The following is a 15,452-nucleotide window of genomic DNA, read 5'->3' as shown; positions in this document are numbered from 1 at the left end:
ATGCGCATACACACTCACACTCACACACACACACTGATCTGACATGTTTTTCTGTGTCTGTGTGTAGGTTTCGCAGGGACTCCGGGCTATTTGTCTCCAGAAGTGTTGAGAAAGGAGGCGTACGGTAAACCTGTAGACATCTGGGCATGTGGTGAGTGAGTCCTCCACACACACACAATAGTAATGCTTCCCCAGCCTTTTTTCTAGTCACAATAATACAGTAATATATGGTAAACTGTGGGTTGCAATCATAGACTTTTAACTTTTAATAGTCTGTTAACACATTGACTGCCAGAATTATTTCAGATTTTTTGCAGTTTATTGCCAGATATTTTTCATTGAGAAAAAAAAAAGTACTCAGGAGCCGAGATACAGAATTTTTAAGTTTTAAGTTAACAAGGAAGTGGATAGGAGTCTAGATCTTCGAAAAATCATATCTCCTTGGTCTTTGAATCAAATTTAAAATAAAAAATATAGAAAAATTAAAAATTAAAAATTTGATTTTTGATTTCTTTTTTGAAAGAACAAGTATACTTGATCTTGGCAATCAATGTGTTAAGGCTATTGGCTTAATTTTAATAACCGGATGCTTGCTGCCTAGTTGCAATGCTAGATTTAGAGCAGAGTAGAGCTGTCTATGGTGCTGAGTAGTGTGCTGATGAGCTCTGTCCATGGTTCTGAGTAGTGCTGATGAGCTCTGTCCATGGTTCTGAACCACATGAACTGTGAGCTCTCCATGGTGCTGAGTAGTGCAGTGGACAGATGACAGATCTAAAACTATGACGAAGAATGTTCTTCAACTCCCTTTTTTTCACAGACGAAAACTAGATAAAAACTAAGCTATGACGACTGAAACTAAGACTAAATATATTGAAAAATATATTTTGTCAACATATAAAAACTAGACTAAAATGTCAGGGAGGGATCTAGTGGAGAAGAGATCCAGTAGAACTAAAAGACAAGTCATTTTATGTTTGGTTGCGCTCGGGTGTTGCGCTGTGAAAATAGCAAATCTACAAGCTCACAACGCGTCGCGCTGCAACGCGTTGTGAGCTTGTAGATCTGCTATTTTCAGCATGCAACCAAGTGCAAAATCAGCCATTATGACGCCATACATTTTAGTCGACTAAATTAATTGTCGATTTAGTCGACTATAATCTTATGATATTTAGTCCACTAAAACTAGACTAAAACTAAAAACATTTCAGAATTACTAAAATATGACTAAAACTAAATCAAAAATGTGTTGTCAAAATCAACACTGGTCCTGAACCACATGAACTGTGAGCTGTCCAGAGTGCTGAGTAGTACATGATGGTTCTGAACCAGTGGTTCTCAAACTTTTTAATGTCAAGGACCCCCAAATTGACCCTTATTATCCCGCGGACCCCCATTTGAAAAGATACTCCATGCAGGGACCCCCGTGAGAGAAGATTTTTTTTTTACAGCTCTAGCAGTGATTTAACCTCACTCCGTCAAATGAAAGAAGCTTGCGACACACATTTTGTTTCACAGCGTATTGCATCTGAGACTCCGGGCGCAGAATCGATGACAGACGGAGTTTTATTTTTTCAAGCTACTAGGCAGGTGATTGGATGATCCCGCCCCTAGCAGCCGCTGATTGGTTCGTATGCGCAGCGGTTCGGGCAGCTTTACTCTGTGAGCAATCCCAGACCCTCCTTCCTGAAACCAAATGCAATGCAATGCATGAGATTTCCGGAGGGAGGGGGTGTTTACCAGGCTAGCAGTGATTCTCAACCATTTTAATTTCAAGGACCCCCAGTTTGACATGCATTAGAGGCTACGGACCCCCATGTAATGTCATTTCTATCTCTGGGACCCCAATTTATATTGTAAAATCAATGTTAGTTTAACTCTGTGGTTAGAGACCCATGCTGTTCCATTTTCGTTTGGTCCTAACTATCCATCATTTTGCTGGGGACCCCCTGGAACTCCCTCAAGGACCCCTGGGGGTCCCCGGACCCCAGCTCCCTTATGCATTGAACAAATCACGATTTGTGTCTCCTGGTATCCCCCCCCCCCCCCCCCCATATCTTCATTTCAACATTTAATTTTGTAGTATATGTACTGTAGTAAATTGTGTGTGTGTGTGTGTGTGTGTGTGTGTGTGTGTGTGTGTGTGTGTGTGTGTGTGTGTGCGTGTGCGTGCGTTCTGTAGGTGTAATCCTGTACATCCTGTTGGTGGGATATCCTCCGTTCTGGGACGAGGACCAACATAAACTTTACCAGCAGATCAAAGCAGGAGCTTATGATGTGAGTCTGTCTGTCTCTCTATCTCTCTCTCTCTCTCTCTCCTTTTATTTGTGCCGCGTGTACCTCTTGATTCTCGGTCCTTGGTTTACCTCTGATCCTAGATTACTGAGGCACTACACTGTGTCTCTGCATTTCATGTTTACCTTGCTTACTCTAAGTCTCTGTGAATAAAGAGTGTCTGCTAAATGGTGTGTGTGTGTGTGTGTGTGTGTGTGTGTGTGTGTGTGTGTGTGTGTGTGTGTGTGTGTGTGTGTGTGTGTGTGTGTGTGTGTGTGTGTGTGTGTGTGTGTGTGTGTGTGTGTGTGTGTGTGTGTGTGTGTGTGTGTGTGTGTGTGTGTGTGTGTGTGTGTGTAGTTCCCCTCTCCAGAATGGGACACAGTGACGCCCGAGGCCAAGAACCTGATCAACCAGATGTTGACCATCAATCCATCCAATAGGATCACAGCACAGGAGGCACTCAAACACCCATGGGTGCATGTGAGTAGACACACACACACACACACACACACACACACACAGAGACAGACAGACAGACAGACAGACAGACAGACAGAGCAGTACAGAAGGAGGCGGAGGACAGATATAGAAAATGGAGATACAGCTAAAGGTAGCAAAATGAAAACATGCTAATACTATTGTCACGATGAAGATACAAAACAAGAGTGTGAGCAGACAGGAAGCCCTGGGCTAGAAGAGGAGTAGCAGACAACCAGGCTGTTCTGCACTAAACAAAACAACAGCTTGTCTGACCCACTGCACTTGGACTATATATAATGTACAGTAAAATACAGTGTACACAGCACTGACATAAAAATGGACGTTAGCGCAGCAGAGTAAAAACAGCAATAACAGACGAAGGCTTTTTTGCAAACGGAATGGGGCGTTTTGTTGGCACTGCGCACACCTTGCATTTATGCGTTCTATGTGCCAGGGCACCTCAAGTAGAGACAACGTTGATTTGAAGCCGATACAAGCTCGAGACCATGTGCATTGTGCAGGTGTGACCGTAGCCTAACCCCCAAATAGTCCAAAAGCAATAAGAGTTTTTTTCCCCTTGTCACTGTCACCAAATGCTTGCTGCTGGGTCTCTGCTCTATATGTAAAGTGTCTTGATTTGCCACAATAACTGAAGCATTGTGTGTTGGTTCTTCTAACGTCTTGCTTTTTTTGTGCTTCTCTATGTGTGTGTGTGTGTGTGTCTACAGAATCGTTCAACGGTGGCCTCTATGATACACAGGCAGGAGACGGTGGAGTGTCTGAAGAAGTTCAACGCCAGGAGGAAACTCAAGGTCTGCACAAAATATCCAAGATTCATCCAAGTATAACGTCATATAAGACAGTGGTTCTCAACCTGTGGGTCGGGACCCCCAGGGGGTCCCCAGATAATTTTGGGGGGGTCCCCAGATGACAGTGAAGGGACAATTTAATGACTTTTAAGACCTTTTTAATACCTCAAAAAAGAGAAAAAAGACAAGAAAAAATACCATTACTGCATCAAAAGTAATCAACAAACTAGCCTACTATAAAAACTGATCAAACATTGGCTAAATTTTCTATAAGAAAGAGGCAATTTTTTTTGAAAATAGCCGATCTACAAGCTCACAACGCCTCACAATATTTAGCTGTGGAAGTCAAACTAAATGTAATGCCTCAACTCCTACAATTCCAAGTGCTCGTCAGGGTGGGCGGTCGCCAGTTCAAATATGATAATTTTGGGGGGTCCCCAGTTCAAATATGACAATTTTGGGGGGTCCCCAGTTCAAATATGATCATTTTGGGGGTCGCGGCCTGAAAAGGTTGAGAACCACTGATATAAGAGAACGTCATTTCAATACCAACGTTATAATTTATGCTCCGTCCTGTGACGGTATCGCGCCCGGTTTGGTCTCGGCACAAATCTTTGTTTTCAGGGTTTGTGGTTCTTTCACCGAGAAGAGACAAATGGAGGCGTTTCATTGACATCTCATTCCTTACCTTCTTTCTGTCACCCTTTGTCTATGTGTGTGTGTTTGTAATGCAGGGCGCCATCCTGACCACCATGCTGGTGTCCAGGAACTTCTCCAGTGAGTGTGGCTTATTTTCAATTAAGCGAGTAACTTTTAGTTCCTGTATACCCGTTGGGTTCAGTTTGTTATCCACCAGCTCAGAGACGATGAATGTAAAAAGTGTTAAGTGTAGCTTTAACACTTGAACTGCCAGGGGGGGTTTTCTAAAACAGTTTGCAGCCTCTGCCAGCATTTTTAACCATTTCATACCTTTTTTCAAGTAGTCACAGAATATTTATCTCCAGTGTGATTGATCCCCTGATGGTTGCTAATCGCTGAAGGTTTTCAGGTGTGGTTTCAAAAATGTCAAAGAGGTCATCGCGACCTCGTTGACATTTTGTTGTTTGACGTTTGAACGTTTGAATTTCACTCAAAAATACATGAAATATGTGAAATATTTCTCCGTTTATTTTTTAACATTGAAGTGAATGGAGCAGCAAATCTTTGGATCGCGTTATCTCCTGGTTCTTTGTGAAGAACGGAAAAACGGAAAAACCCAAAAAATTAAGAATAATTTTAGAAAATGTTTTTTTTTAAATTATTTTTTATTATTTTTGTTTATAAACGTTTTTGGCAGGCAATAGCTTAACTCTCAAAAAGTTTATAAACGTTTTTGGCAGGCAATGTGTTGGACAGTGGCCCGCTTCGTCTGGGCCTAATTGAGTGAAACACCTGTGATGCCAAGTGTGCCCTATGTGAAATCCTAAATATCACAGCTATACATGTGCTTCGGCAAATAAGTGGTTTTGTTTGGTCATTTTTGTTTTACCACACTTGTACTTGTACACACTCCAAGAGTCAGACACATGCATCATTAAACTGGCTTAATATAACTGGGGCTTCATTTAACAGTGGTTTAATATAACAATACCAGCTCAGTGGCCTTGTGCTTAGAGTGTCCGCCCTGAGATTGGGAGGTCGGGGTTCAATTCCCCCGGCCGGGTCGAAAAGTGGGACCCTTAAGCCAGATTCCAAACCCGAAAATCTCGGCCACTCGCTCACTCCCACTCGGTCACTTCGACTCCAAACCGGATGTGCTAAATTCCAATTACTCAGTTGCTTCTTGGAGGAGGCGAGTGGAGGCGAGTGGAGGAGCCGAGGAGGCTCTCTACTTCCGCATTTAGCGAGTGTACATCAAGTGTAGGCTCGACCACTCTCCACAGCTCCTCCGCGGCAGACTTCCGCATCACGTGTACACGTTTTTTTTGTTTTTTCCCTTCTCCCGTGACGTATACATGGTCCTCCTCCACATGTGGCCACACAAACAATGCTTGAAACCCGAAACCACCGGCTGCCTCCCCCCCCCCCCCCCCCCTTCGCCCCCGCCGATCACTTGCGCATCTCACACACACACACACACACACACACACACACACACACACACACACACACAGTGTAAATTGACTGAAAAGACGCAACAATACGATATAAAGTATAATACAATTATATACATAGTAATATATTGTGCACACTTATTCTGTCTCAAAAGCTGATAGTTCATTTCTCTCCTTGCATGTCTCAATGCAGTGCATGGACTACTATAAATTACTGTGACAAAGATTATGTTTAAAATAATGTATTGTATTTATATATAGACTGAATATAGGAGAGGACACTTTACGCTTTAACTATAGCCGTATTCATTCAATTCTGAACCGATTCTTAAATTTTAAAATTCTCTATTAGCTGTGAAGGGTCTTCTTTCATGTCTATCAGTCATGATTTATTTCGCTATCAAACAATATCAAGCAAAATCACAAAATCGTCTGAGTTTTTTTCTTTTTTCTTCGTCCCAGGAGGGATATCACCCAAACTCTCAAACCCCGGACATTTGAAGGATTTTATGAAACCCCCACAGACAGCCCCCCAAAAGAGGACATGTCCGGGGAAAAGAGGACGTATGGCTACCCTGCATGAATGATGTAATTCAGAGTCAGACATACTCTGTAATATACGGTGGCTGTTATAAGCAGCAGTGCCGTGCGGGACTGCTGCGGGGGGTGGGGGTCTGGGGACTGTAAGAGCAAAAAGAGGGACGGGTCAGGATTTAATTCATAAATGTTTAATCATCCTGGCGCTTCGTTCACTATTTCAGGAATAAATGGCTTTGCACAAAATGTTAACTATAAAGATAACAATGTGGCCATCCACATTGATGAATTGTTTATTCTTATATTCTGTATTATTCTATACCTGCATATTATTCTATGCATGTATATTTTCATCCACGGCTCTGGTCCAGCTGTTTGAGACGTCATAAGTGATCGCGGAATTTTCTGTCGCTTTGAAATGACGGACCCAGTGCAGTCCGATCCTTTGACGGCAACCACTCGACCACTCGTCCTCACAAATAATCCTCGGCTCCTCGCAGGGGCGGGGCTTAGGCGTGAGTGGAGGAAGCGAGGAGAGTGAGCGAGTGACCGAGCTTTGGGGAATGGAATCTGGCTAATGCCTCGTCGCTTGGCACTCTGCATCAAGGGTTGGATTGGGGGTACGTTCCTGTGACATACTAGCGTCATGTCCAGGGCCACAAGGCTCAGCAAAAATTACTTATTTTTAATGTACTTATAACACACTGGAGGCGTCAGATGGACGCGTCAAAACCAGTTTGACGCGTCTTCACAGAGCTCCGTTTTATGTCGGCGCGTCATGGCCCCAGACCATTTTAGTCATCTGAAATTGTGTAGTTTTTGTCTAGTTCTAGTCGACTAAATATCATAAGATTATAGTTGACTAAATCTACAGTTGATTTAGTTGACTATAATGTATTTTGGCGGTGATTTGATGGCGTCGTAATGGCTGATTTTACACTTGGTTGCATGCTGAAAATAGCAGATCTACAAGCTCACAACGCGTCGCAGCGCGACGCGTTGTGAGCTTATAGATCTGCTATTTTCAGAGCGCAACACCCGAGCGCAACGAAACATAAAATGTCTCGTCTTTTAGTTCTACCGGATCTCTTCTCCACTAGATCCCTCACTAACATTTTACTCTAGTTTTTATTTGTTGACGAAATTGTTAATATATTTAGTCAGTTTTAATCATCATTACTTAGTTTTTATTTAGTTTTCTTCGGTGAAAAAAAGGTAGTCGACGAACATTTTTCATCATAGTTTTTATTCGACGTAATCAACACTGGCTAACTAATCTCTTTTTATTTATTTTCTATTTTTTTCTCTTGACGTGCATCAGAGTATGCTTGCGTCAGTGGATGCTTCCAGTGTGTCCACGGCCTTCAGGGTATAATACAAATAATGTTACTTAACATTCACTCCCAACTCTCTCTCTCTCTCTCTCTCTCTCTCTCTCTCTCTCTCTCTCTCTCTCTCTTCCTCTGGAACACGACCAGTGGGTCGACAGACGACCGCCCCGGCTTCTGTCTGTCCTACGTCAACTTCTGGCATCGTGGAACAAGGTAAGAGTTATTTATATTTAGTTGCCCACGACCGGGTGAAAATAGCCGATCTACAAGCTGACAGCGCGACGCGCTGTCAGCTTGTAGATCGGCTATTTTCGGGTGCGTGACAACATGCGGCGTAACCAGGCATAAATCAGGCGGTGTAGTCTTATCTGCTCTAGCTGTTACTTCCGTCTGGTGCTGTGGCTGGTCTGGTACCCAGTGATGGAAAGTAACTAAGTACATGTACTCAAGTACTGTACTTAAAGGTAGGGTAAGTGATATTTTTTGGTTAAAACAAAAAGTATTTTGTTAAAAGGTTAAAATACTATATTCTGATAGTAATCATTGCTATAGAGTGTTTGTTCAGTAACAGGAGTCTCCCTGTCTCTCCAGCTCTTTAATAAACAGAAAATACATTTTTCGGTAGGTGTCAAAATCTCAACCAATCAGGAGAAAGTACCCATTTTTAAGCTTAATTTGTATAGTGTTCCAGTTCCAATTTTGTCTGCTCATTTCTTAGTGTCATCACTTCCAATGTCACTTGTTTAATCTGTATCCTGATTGAGTTCTCTGTCCTGGTTGGATAAAATTGGAAATGAAACTGAAACTGAAACGAAAATGCATTTTCTGTTTTATAAAGAGGTGGAGAGACAAGGAGACTCCTTTTACTGAACAAACACTCTATAGCAATGAGTACTATCAGAATATAGAGCTATTTAACACTTATTTTAACCAAAGCAAATCACTTACCCTACCTTTAAGTACAATTTTGAGGTATTTTTTACTTTACTGGAGTATTTCCAAATTTCTGTACTATTACTTCTACTCCCCTACATCTCAGAGGCAAATATTGTACTTTTACTCCACTACAATGATTTTACAGCTTGAGTTACTAACTAGCTACTTTGTAGATTTTGATTATCACCACAAAACATTCACCACTTCAGCCCTATAGACATTTCGGCAATTTGAAAATAGCAGATCTACAAGCTCACCATGCGTCGCGATGCGAGGCATTGTGAGCTTGTAGATCTGCTATTTTCAAAATATGTTTATATACATTTGGAAACTTTGGAAATGGGACATTCTGCACAATGAGTACTTTTACTTTTACTCGAGTGCATGTTGAATTCCGGACTTTTACTTGTAACAGAGTATTTCTATATTGCAGTATTACTTTGCTCTCATGCTCACCCCATGTCTATATTTATCCACTATATTGTTTTAATCGCTTTTTTTGCTTTTATATATTTTCTTTTGCTTCTGAAATGTGTGCCAAGGTAAGCATCTTTACTTCACTTTAGGCAATATACGTCAGGTTTGCTATGAGATGCACTAGATCAAGGGATCATATACTGTAGGTAGGACCCTAACCATAACCGTACAATAACCATACATAACCATACATAACCATACATAACCATACAAAACCATACAACAGACACATGCCTAACCTTAAAGGTATCATGACATTCATTTTCACTTTTTTTATTTTCAATGTTTTATTTGGGGTTTTATGACCTCAATTACACCCAAAAAAACTGAACTTAGAACATTCAGTGGATTTTCTGTGGTCTGGGGTTTTCTGAATAATTAGGCTGAAAAGTAATCTGAGCTTGGCCCTTCGACAGTGAGGTCACAGTCGATTAATCCCGCCCACTCTCCTCCTCGCCCCTCCCCTCCCCTATCCTTTCCTTTGGGGGGGGGGCGGAGCAGAGGCGATGATTGACAGGCAAAATCCCTCACCAGCGACACCCGCAGGCAAAGATTTCTTTTTTTCATTGCAGTTGAAAAGGCTTTAGAAATGTGAGAGAAAAACACCTGCCATGGATCACTGGAATGGAGTTTTCACTTAAAACTTGTTGTACACTTTTGAAGGACCAGGACAAAGACTTTGAATGTGGTGTAAAAGTGAATGTCATTAAACCTTTAACCCTTAAACTAACCCTTTAGTCATATATCCCCAATCCAATGGTTTGATGTCCGAAATGTTTCCCAAGATGTGGCCCAGTGTCAGTAATACACTAGGCTGCACTAGCCTTCCTGCTTTCGTGTATAGAGGGGGCGGGTTTAAAATCAGCGCGGAGAGAATGCGCCTGATCCCATTGGTTCACCCATCTGTCCGTCAGCCCCCGCCCCCGTCGACACAACATTACGAGCGACGCCCACTGCACTCTGGTTGGTTGGGGGAAATGAGACACTTCCTATACCGGGGTGCACCGACGCGCTGGTCCAGGCTTTTATTTTTTTAGCAAAACGAAACAATAAAAGCCTGGAGATCGAGGCTAGTAATACACAGACGCACGCACGCAAGCACAATGGATACCTTGACAAAAAAGGCCACATCTCAGCGTTCAAAAGTAAAAAAAAATAGAAAATCAAAGCACGTACTTTATACACACAGTATAGCATTGGTTCTCAAAGTGGGGTCCGGGGACCCCCAGGGGTCCTTGAGGGAGTTCCACAGGGTCCCCAGCTAAATGATGGATAGTTAGGAACCAAATGGACCCTTATGAGTCTGTAACTCTGGGAGTGTACAAATGGAACCAAATGGACCCTAACGGGTCCATTTGGTTCCATTTGCACACTCTCAGAGTTACATTAATTGATTTTACAATATAAATTGGGGTCCCAGAGATAGAAATGCCATTAAATGGCGGTCCGTAGCCCTAATGCATGTCAAACTGGGGGGTCCTTGAAATATAAATGGTTGAGAATCACTGCTAGAGCCGTAAAAATCTTCTCTTATTATGGGGTTCCTTGGCATATCTTTTCAAATGGGGGTCCGCGGGCTAATAGGTGTCATTTTGGGGGTCCTTGACATGAAAAAGTTTGAGAACCACTGCAGTATAGTATACATAGTACCTAAACCCTCATGGGCTTGCACACTAGTATGATTTGCTGTGCTGTTTGGTGTCGGCGAAACGTCGATGAGTCCGTTTGTAGTGACCTAAACCATTCCCACCGAATACAGATGAACCAATCTATGACATATACCTGCATCTCCCATCACTTTCCACATGCTCTTTCAACTCTAATCCCCCCAGCTCTGTCTGTGTGTGTGTGTGTGTGTGTGTGTGTGTGTGTGTGTGTGTGTGTGTGTGTGTGTGTGTGTGTGTGTGTGTGTGTGTGTGTGTGTGTGTGTGTGTGTGTGTGTGTGTGTGTGTGTGTGTGTGTGTGTATTAAGGTGCAGGTGTGGATTAACCCTTTAAGACCGGGGGACGCATCTGTGTAACCACTTTATCCATATTTTATACTTTTGGCTATTCAAAAATAGCAGATATACAAGCTCATAGCGCGGCACCGAGTGCCGCGCTATGAGCTTGTAGATCTGCTATTTTTTTTTAAATCGTGTTTTTTTTTTTGGCAAATATTTGAATATATATCTATAAAGCAATTGTTTTTTACTCAAATCTTTGCTTCTGGGGGTCCCTGGAAATTTTTTTTTTGAGATGGGGGTCCGCAGCCAAATACATATCGTTGTGGGGCTCCTTGACACTGACATTAATATTATAGCAACATAAGTGTTTCAGAAAACTGTTTTAAACTGATTTAGAAGACATTTGTAGAATCCCCAGAAGCAATAACATTTTAGCTAGAAATGCTCGCTTTAAATATATATATATATTCAAAGATTTGCACAACATTTTTCACGATTTTTCAAAAATAGCAGATCTACAAGCTCATAGCGCGGCACTCGGTGCCGCGCTATGAGCTTGTAGATCTGCTATTTTTGAATAGCCCAACGAAATCTAAAAATGACACACAGATGCGTTCTCAGGTCTTAAAGAGTTAAGTGACAAATCATTTAGTGAAAACATAAAGTCTATCTAAAGTGTAAAGAGACTTTGCGTGTGTTCATGTCCCTAACGTCCTCTGTTTTATCTGAAGCCAGGCTTATACTTGATAAATAGAAAAGAGCTGATCTACAAGCTTGCAACACGTCGCACTGCCATGCGGTGTGAGCTTGTAGATCGGCTATTTTTCGATGTGTGACGCCTGCGTGGAGAGGGAGGGAGGGAGTGAGGGAGGGGTGAGTTGCGTCACCATAACTATTGTCCCCCCTCCCCTGAAGGGCAGTTAACAGGAGGACGGTATAAGTCGAGTGTTTTCACTGTTTCACTGACGCGCACGGCGGTGCACGAGTTGTGCTGAGTATCACATTAACCCATTTAGACCGGGAAAGAATCTGTGTCATTTTTAGATTTCTTTGGCTATTCAAAAATAGCAGACGAGCTTGTAGATCTGCTATTTTTGAAAAATCGTGAAAATGTGTGCAAATCTTTGAACATTTGTAACTCGAATCTTTGCTTCTGGGGGATTCTACAAATGTCTTCTAAATCCTAACAGTTTTCTGAAAAAACGTATGTTGCTATAATATCAGTGGTTCTCAAACTTTTTCAATCTCAAGGACCCCCAAAATGATATGTATTTGACCGCGGACCCCCATCTCAAAATATTTTGTTCCACGGACCCCCCCAGAAGCAAATATTTTAGTAATGTTCCCTTAAAAAAATGAATATATATATTCAAATATTTGCACAAAATGCCCAAGATTTTTCAAAAATAGCAGACCTACAAAGCTTGGTGCCGCGCTATGAGCTTGTAGATCTGCAATTTTTTAATAGCCAAAGTATAACATAATGGATGAAGTGGTTACACGGAATGCTTTCCCGGGTTTGAATGGATTAAGCCGTTGAGAAGGTTTTATGAGAAGGTAAAGACCAACAACTGTGTCAGTGGAGAGAGCAGATCTAAAGGTGTGCGTTGATCATGTTGCGCCCTGCCGTCTGACAGTGTGTCCTTCTGTCTCTCTGCAGCAGCCAAGAGTCTCCTCAACAAGAAGGTCGATGTCAAGGTAAGGTGATAAGTCCTTTCTCTCTTCTCTTCTCAAATCCCCTCCCGTTTCAATTTTAATCACTCGGCCTGTTTCCCAACACAGTTACAATTCAGAGGGTTCGAAAGTCATATGCTGTGACAACTTCTGCGGTTGAACAAAAGTTATTTTTGACAACTTTTCCAAACACTATATGCGCGAGTGTCTGCCCCCACTGAACAGTTGCACAACATTAACATATAGGCACTGAAAATGTATTCATGTATCTTGTGGATAACTACAGTTTTGGACAACTTTGTCTTTGACAGCATTCCATTTTGAGCTTTCCTTCCATATAGACTCTAGGGGCGGACTCACACACTCACACACTCACTCACACACTCACACACTCACACACTCACACACTCACACACTCACACGCGACAGACAACGCACCCGTTTCGCACGTTACGATCTTGATCGTGACGTCCTGTAAACTGGTGATGGATTTTGATTGGCCGTCAGTGTTTCAAATTTTCTGAAAATGTTCCCACAGCGACATTGTTAGCCGCTGTCGTTGCCGTTATAGTCAGTGGTGGAAAGTAACTAAGTAAATTTACTCAAGTACTGTACTTAAGTACATGTTTTAGGTATTTGTACTTTACTTGAGTATGTCCAATTTCCAATACTTTTACTTGTACTCCACTACATCTCAGAGGCAAATATTGTACTTTTACTCCACTACAATTATTTGAAATCTTTAGTTACTAGTTACTTTGTAGATTCTAATTATTATTACAAACCATACATTAACCACTTCAGCTCTGTATACATTTCGGCCTTGTAGATCTGCTATTTTGAAAATATTTTTTTTAATTTGAAATAATTAGTACTTTCTACTTTTGGTACTTTAAGTACATTTTGATACCAATAACTTTGCACTTTTACGTTTACTTGTAATGGAGTATTGGTTTGATGTTAGGCTCATGGTTATTCCCATATTCTTATTAGAATAGCATTTCTAGTTCCTCCAGCCTGTATCTTTGTCAGGTAGCAGCATTCACACCACGAATACACCCGATATCAACAGGTTATTATAATAAATTGTGCTTTGATGCTTTTTTATTTTATGTCATCGTTTCGTCTTGTTTTTCCTCCTCCTTGTGTATTGCTTTCTGATTTCCTGTGGTGTTTGTTTGGCGCTAGTTGTTATTTCACCCCAGGGTAGACGTCCGTGTGCGTCCGTGTGCGTCCGTGTGTGTGTGTGTGTGTGTGTGTGTGTGTGTGTGTGTGTGTGTGTGTGTGTGTGTGTGTGTGTGTGTGTGTGTGTGTGTGTGTGTGTGTGTGTGTGCGTGTGTGTGTTTGTAATGAACTGAACCTTGCTTGTAATATTTATTGTTGCAAATGTCTGCGTGTGTGTCTTTCCGCTGGGAAAAGTCTTTTCCACCAGCAGTACCTCTGTGGATGACGTGTGCATGAGTAGATTTACGATTTAGCCATTTTGCAGACACTCTTTATCCAGAGTAGACTTACAGTAAGCAAGGGAAACACAAGGTAATACATCAGATGCAGAGAGACAGTGTAGTGCCTCAGTAAACTATAGGATCATAGAATACAGAGACAGTGTAGTGCCTCAGTAAACTATAGGATCATAGAATACAGAGAGACAGTGTAGTGCCTCAGTAAACTATAGGATCATAGGTAAACCAAGGACCCAGCATCAGTCTAAATCAGTGGTTCTCAAACCAGTGGTCCTTGAGGGGGTTCCAGGTGGTCCCCAGCTAAATGATGGAGAGTTGGTAACGAAATGGACCCTTATTAGATGTTTAACTCTTGAGGGCGTAAAATGAAACCAAATGGACCCTTACGATCTCATCAAATGGTGGTTCCGTGGCTCAAATACCGAATAAATAATGGACCTTGATATGGAAAGGTTTGAAAACCACTGGTCTAAACAATATAATATTAAAAAAATATTACTCTAAAAAAAAAAAATGAACCTAAAATCTGTCTAAATAACATGCTATCTACATTATTATTTAAACCTTTGCATAAGACTGTGTAGTCGTCAAGGCTAGATAAGCTACTTAGATAGATGCTTTATTTGTCAGTTTGACCGGATTCACTGGAATTGTCCGAAACGCTCTTACTGTTGAATCTACACCAGTGTTTCTCAACCTGTGGGCTGTGGACCACAAGTGGGACACGAGGGTATTGCAAGTGGGCCCTCCGAACAATTGGCAAAACGCTAAGATTTCAGTGATCTTCTTCAGGGGTCGCCACAGCCAATCATCTGCCTCCATCTCACCCTGTCCTCTGCCTCCTCTTCTCTCACTCCTAACTAACTTCATGTCCTCTTTCACTACATCCACAAATGTCCTCTTTGGTCTTCCTCTAGGCCAGGGGTCTTCAACAGGGGGTCCGGGACCCCTAGGGGGTCCTCAGAGCTACTACAGGGGGTCCGCCAAATCTTTGCGTCATTGGATGTTTTTTTTTTTTTTTACATTAACCACTTGAACCCTATAATTCCTTTTCTGAGGGGAACATTAGCCGACATTAGCAGATCTACAAGGCACGAGTGCCGCGCTATGAGCTTGGAGATCTGCTATTTATTTTTTTCGTGGAAAATGTGTGCAAATCTTTGAATATATTTTGTTTTTGTTCGCTCTGTGCTTCTGGGGGTCCCTGGAACAACATATTTTAAATAGCAGATCTACAAGCTCATAGCAACTCGGTGGTGGTTCTCAAAGTGGAGTACGGGGACCCCCAGGGTTCCAGGGGGTCCCCTGTAAAATGTTGACCTCCATCTCTATCTTTCTTCCCCCAACACTCCCTCCCTCCCTCTCTCGCTCTCTCTCTGTCTCTCTGTCTCTCTGTCTCTCTCTCTCTCTCTCTCTCTCTCTCTCTCTCTGTCTCT

At 42.1% G+C, this 15,452-nt stretch overlaps 1 protein-coding gene across 1 annotated transcript in view; it reads left to right on the top strand.

The window, feature by feature from the left end:
• Positions 1-15,452, top strand: part of LOC308078645 (calcium/calmodulin-dependent protein kinase type II subunit beta-like) — a 64,047-nt gene that overhangs the window by 32,859 nt on the left and 15,736 nt on the right. The window contains exons 8-14 of the mRNA XM_080419902.1: positions 68-151; positions 2,180-2,274; positions 2,629-2,751; positions 3,480-3,563; positions 4,295-4,337; positions 7,669-7,734; positions 12,540-12,577. Of these exons, the coding sequence (XP_080276028.1) occupies positions 68-151; positions 2,180-2,274; positions 2,629-2,751; positions 3,480-3,563; positions 4,295-4,337; positions 7,669-7,734; positions 12,540-12,577 (533 nt within the window). The remainder of the gene's footprint in view (positions 1-67; positions 152-2,179; positions 2,275-2,628; positions 2,752-3,479; positions 3,564-4,294; positions 4,338-7,668; positions 7,735-12,539; positions 12,578-15,452) is intronic.

The sequence above is a fragment of the Gymnoscopelus braueri genome (assembly GCF_963280865.1).
Source record: "Gymnoscopelus braueri genome assembly, chromosome: 22".
Taxonomy (NCBI): domain Eukaryota; kingdom Metazoa; phylum Chordata; class Actinopteri; order Myctophiformes; family Myctophidae; genus Gymnoscopelus; species Gymnoscopelus braueri.
This window is presented reverse-complemented; position numbering and strand designations above follow the sequence as displayed.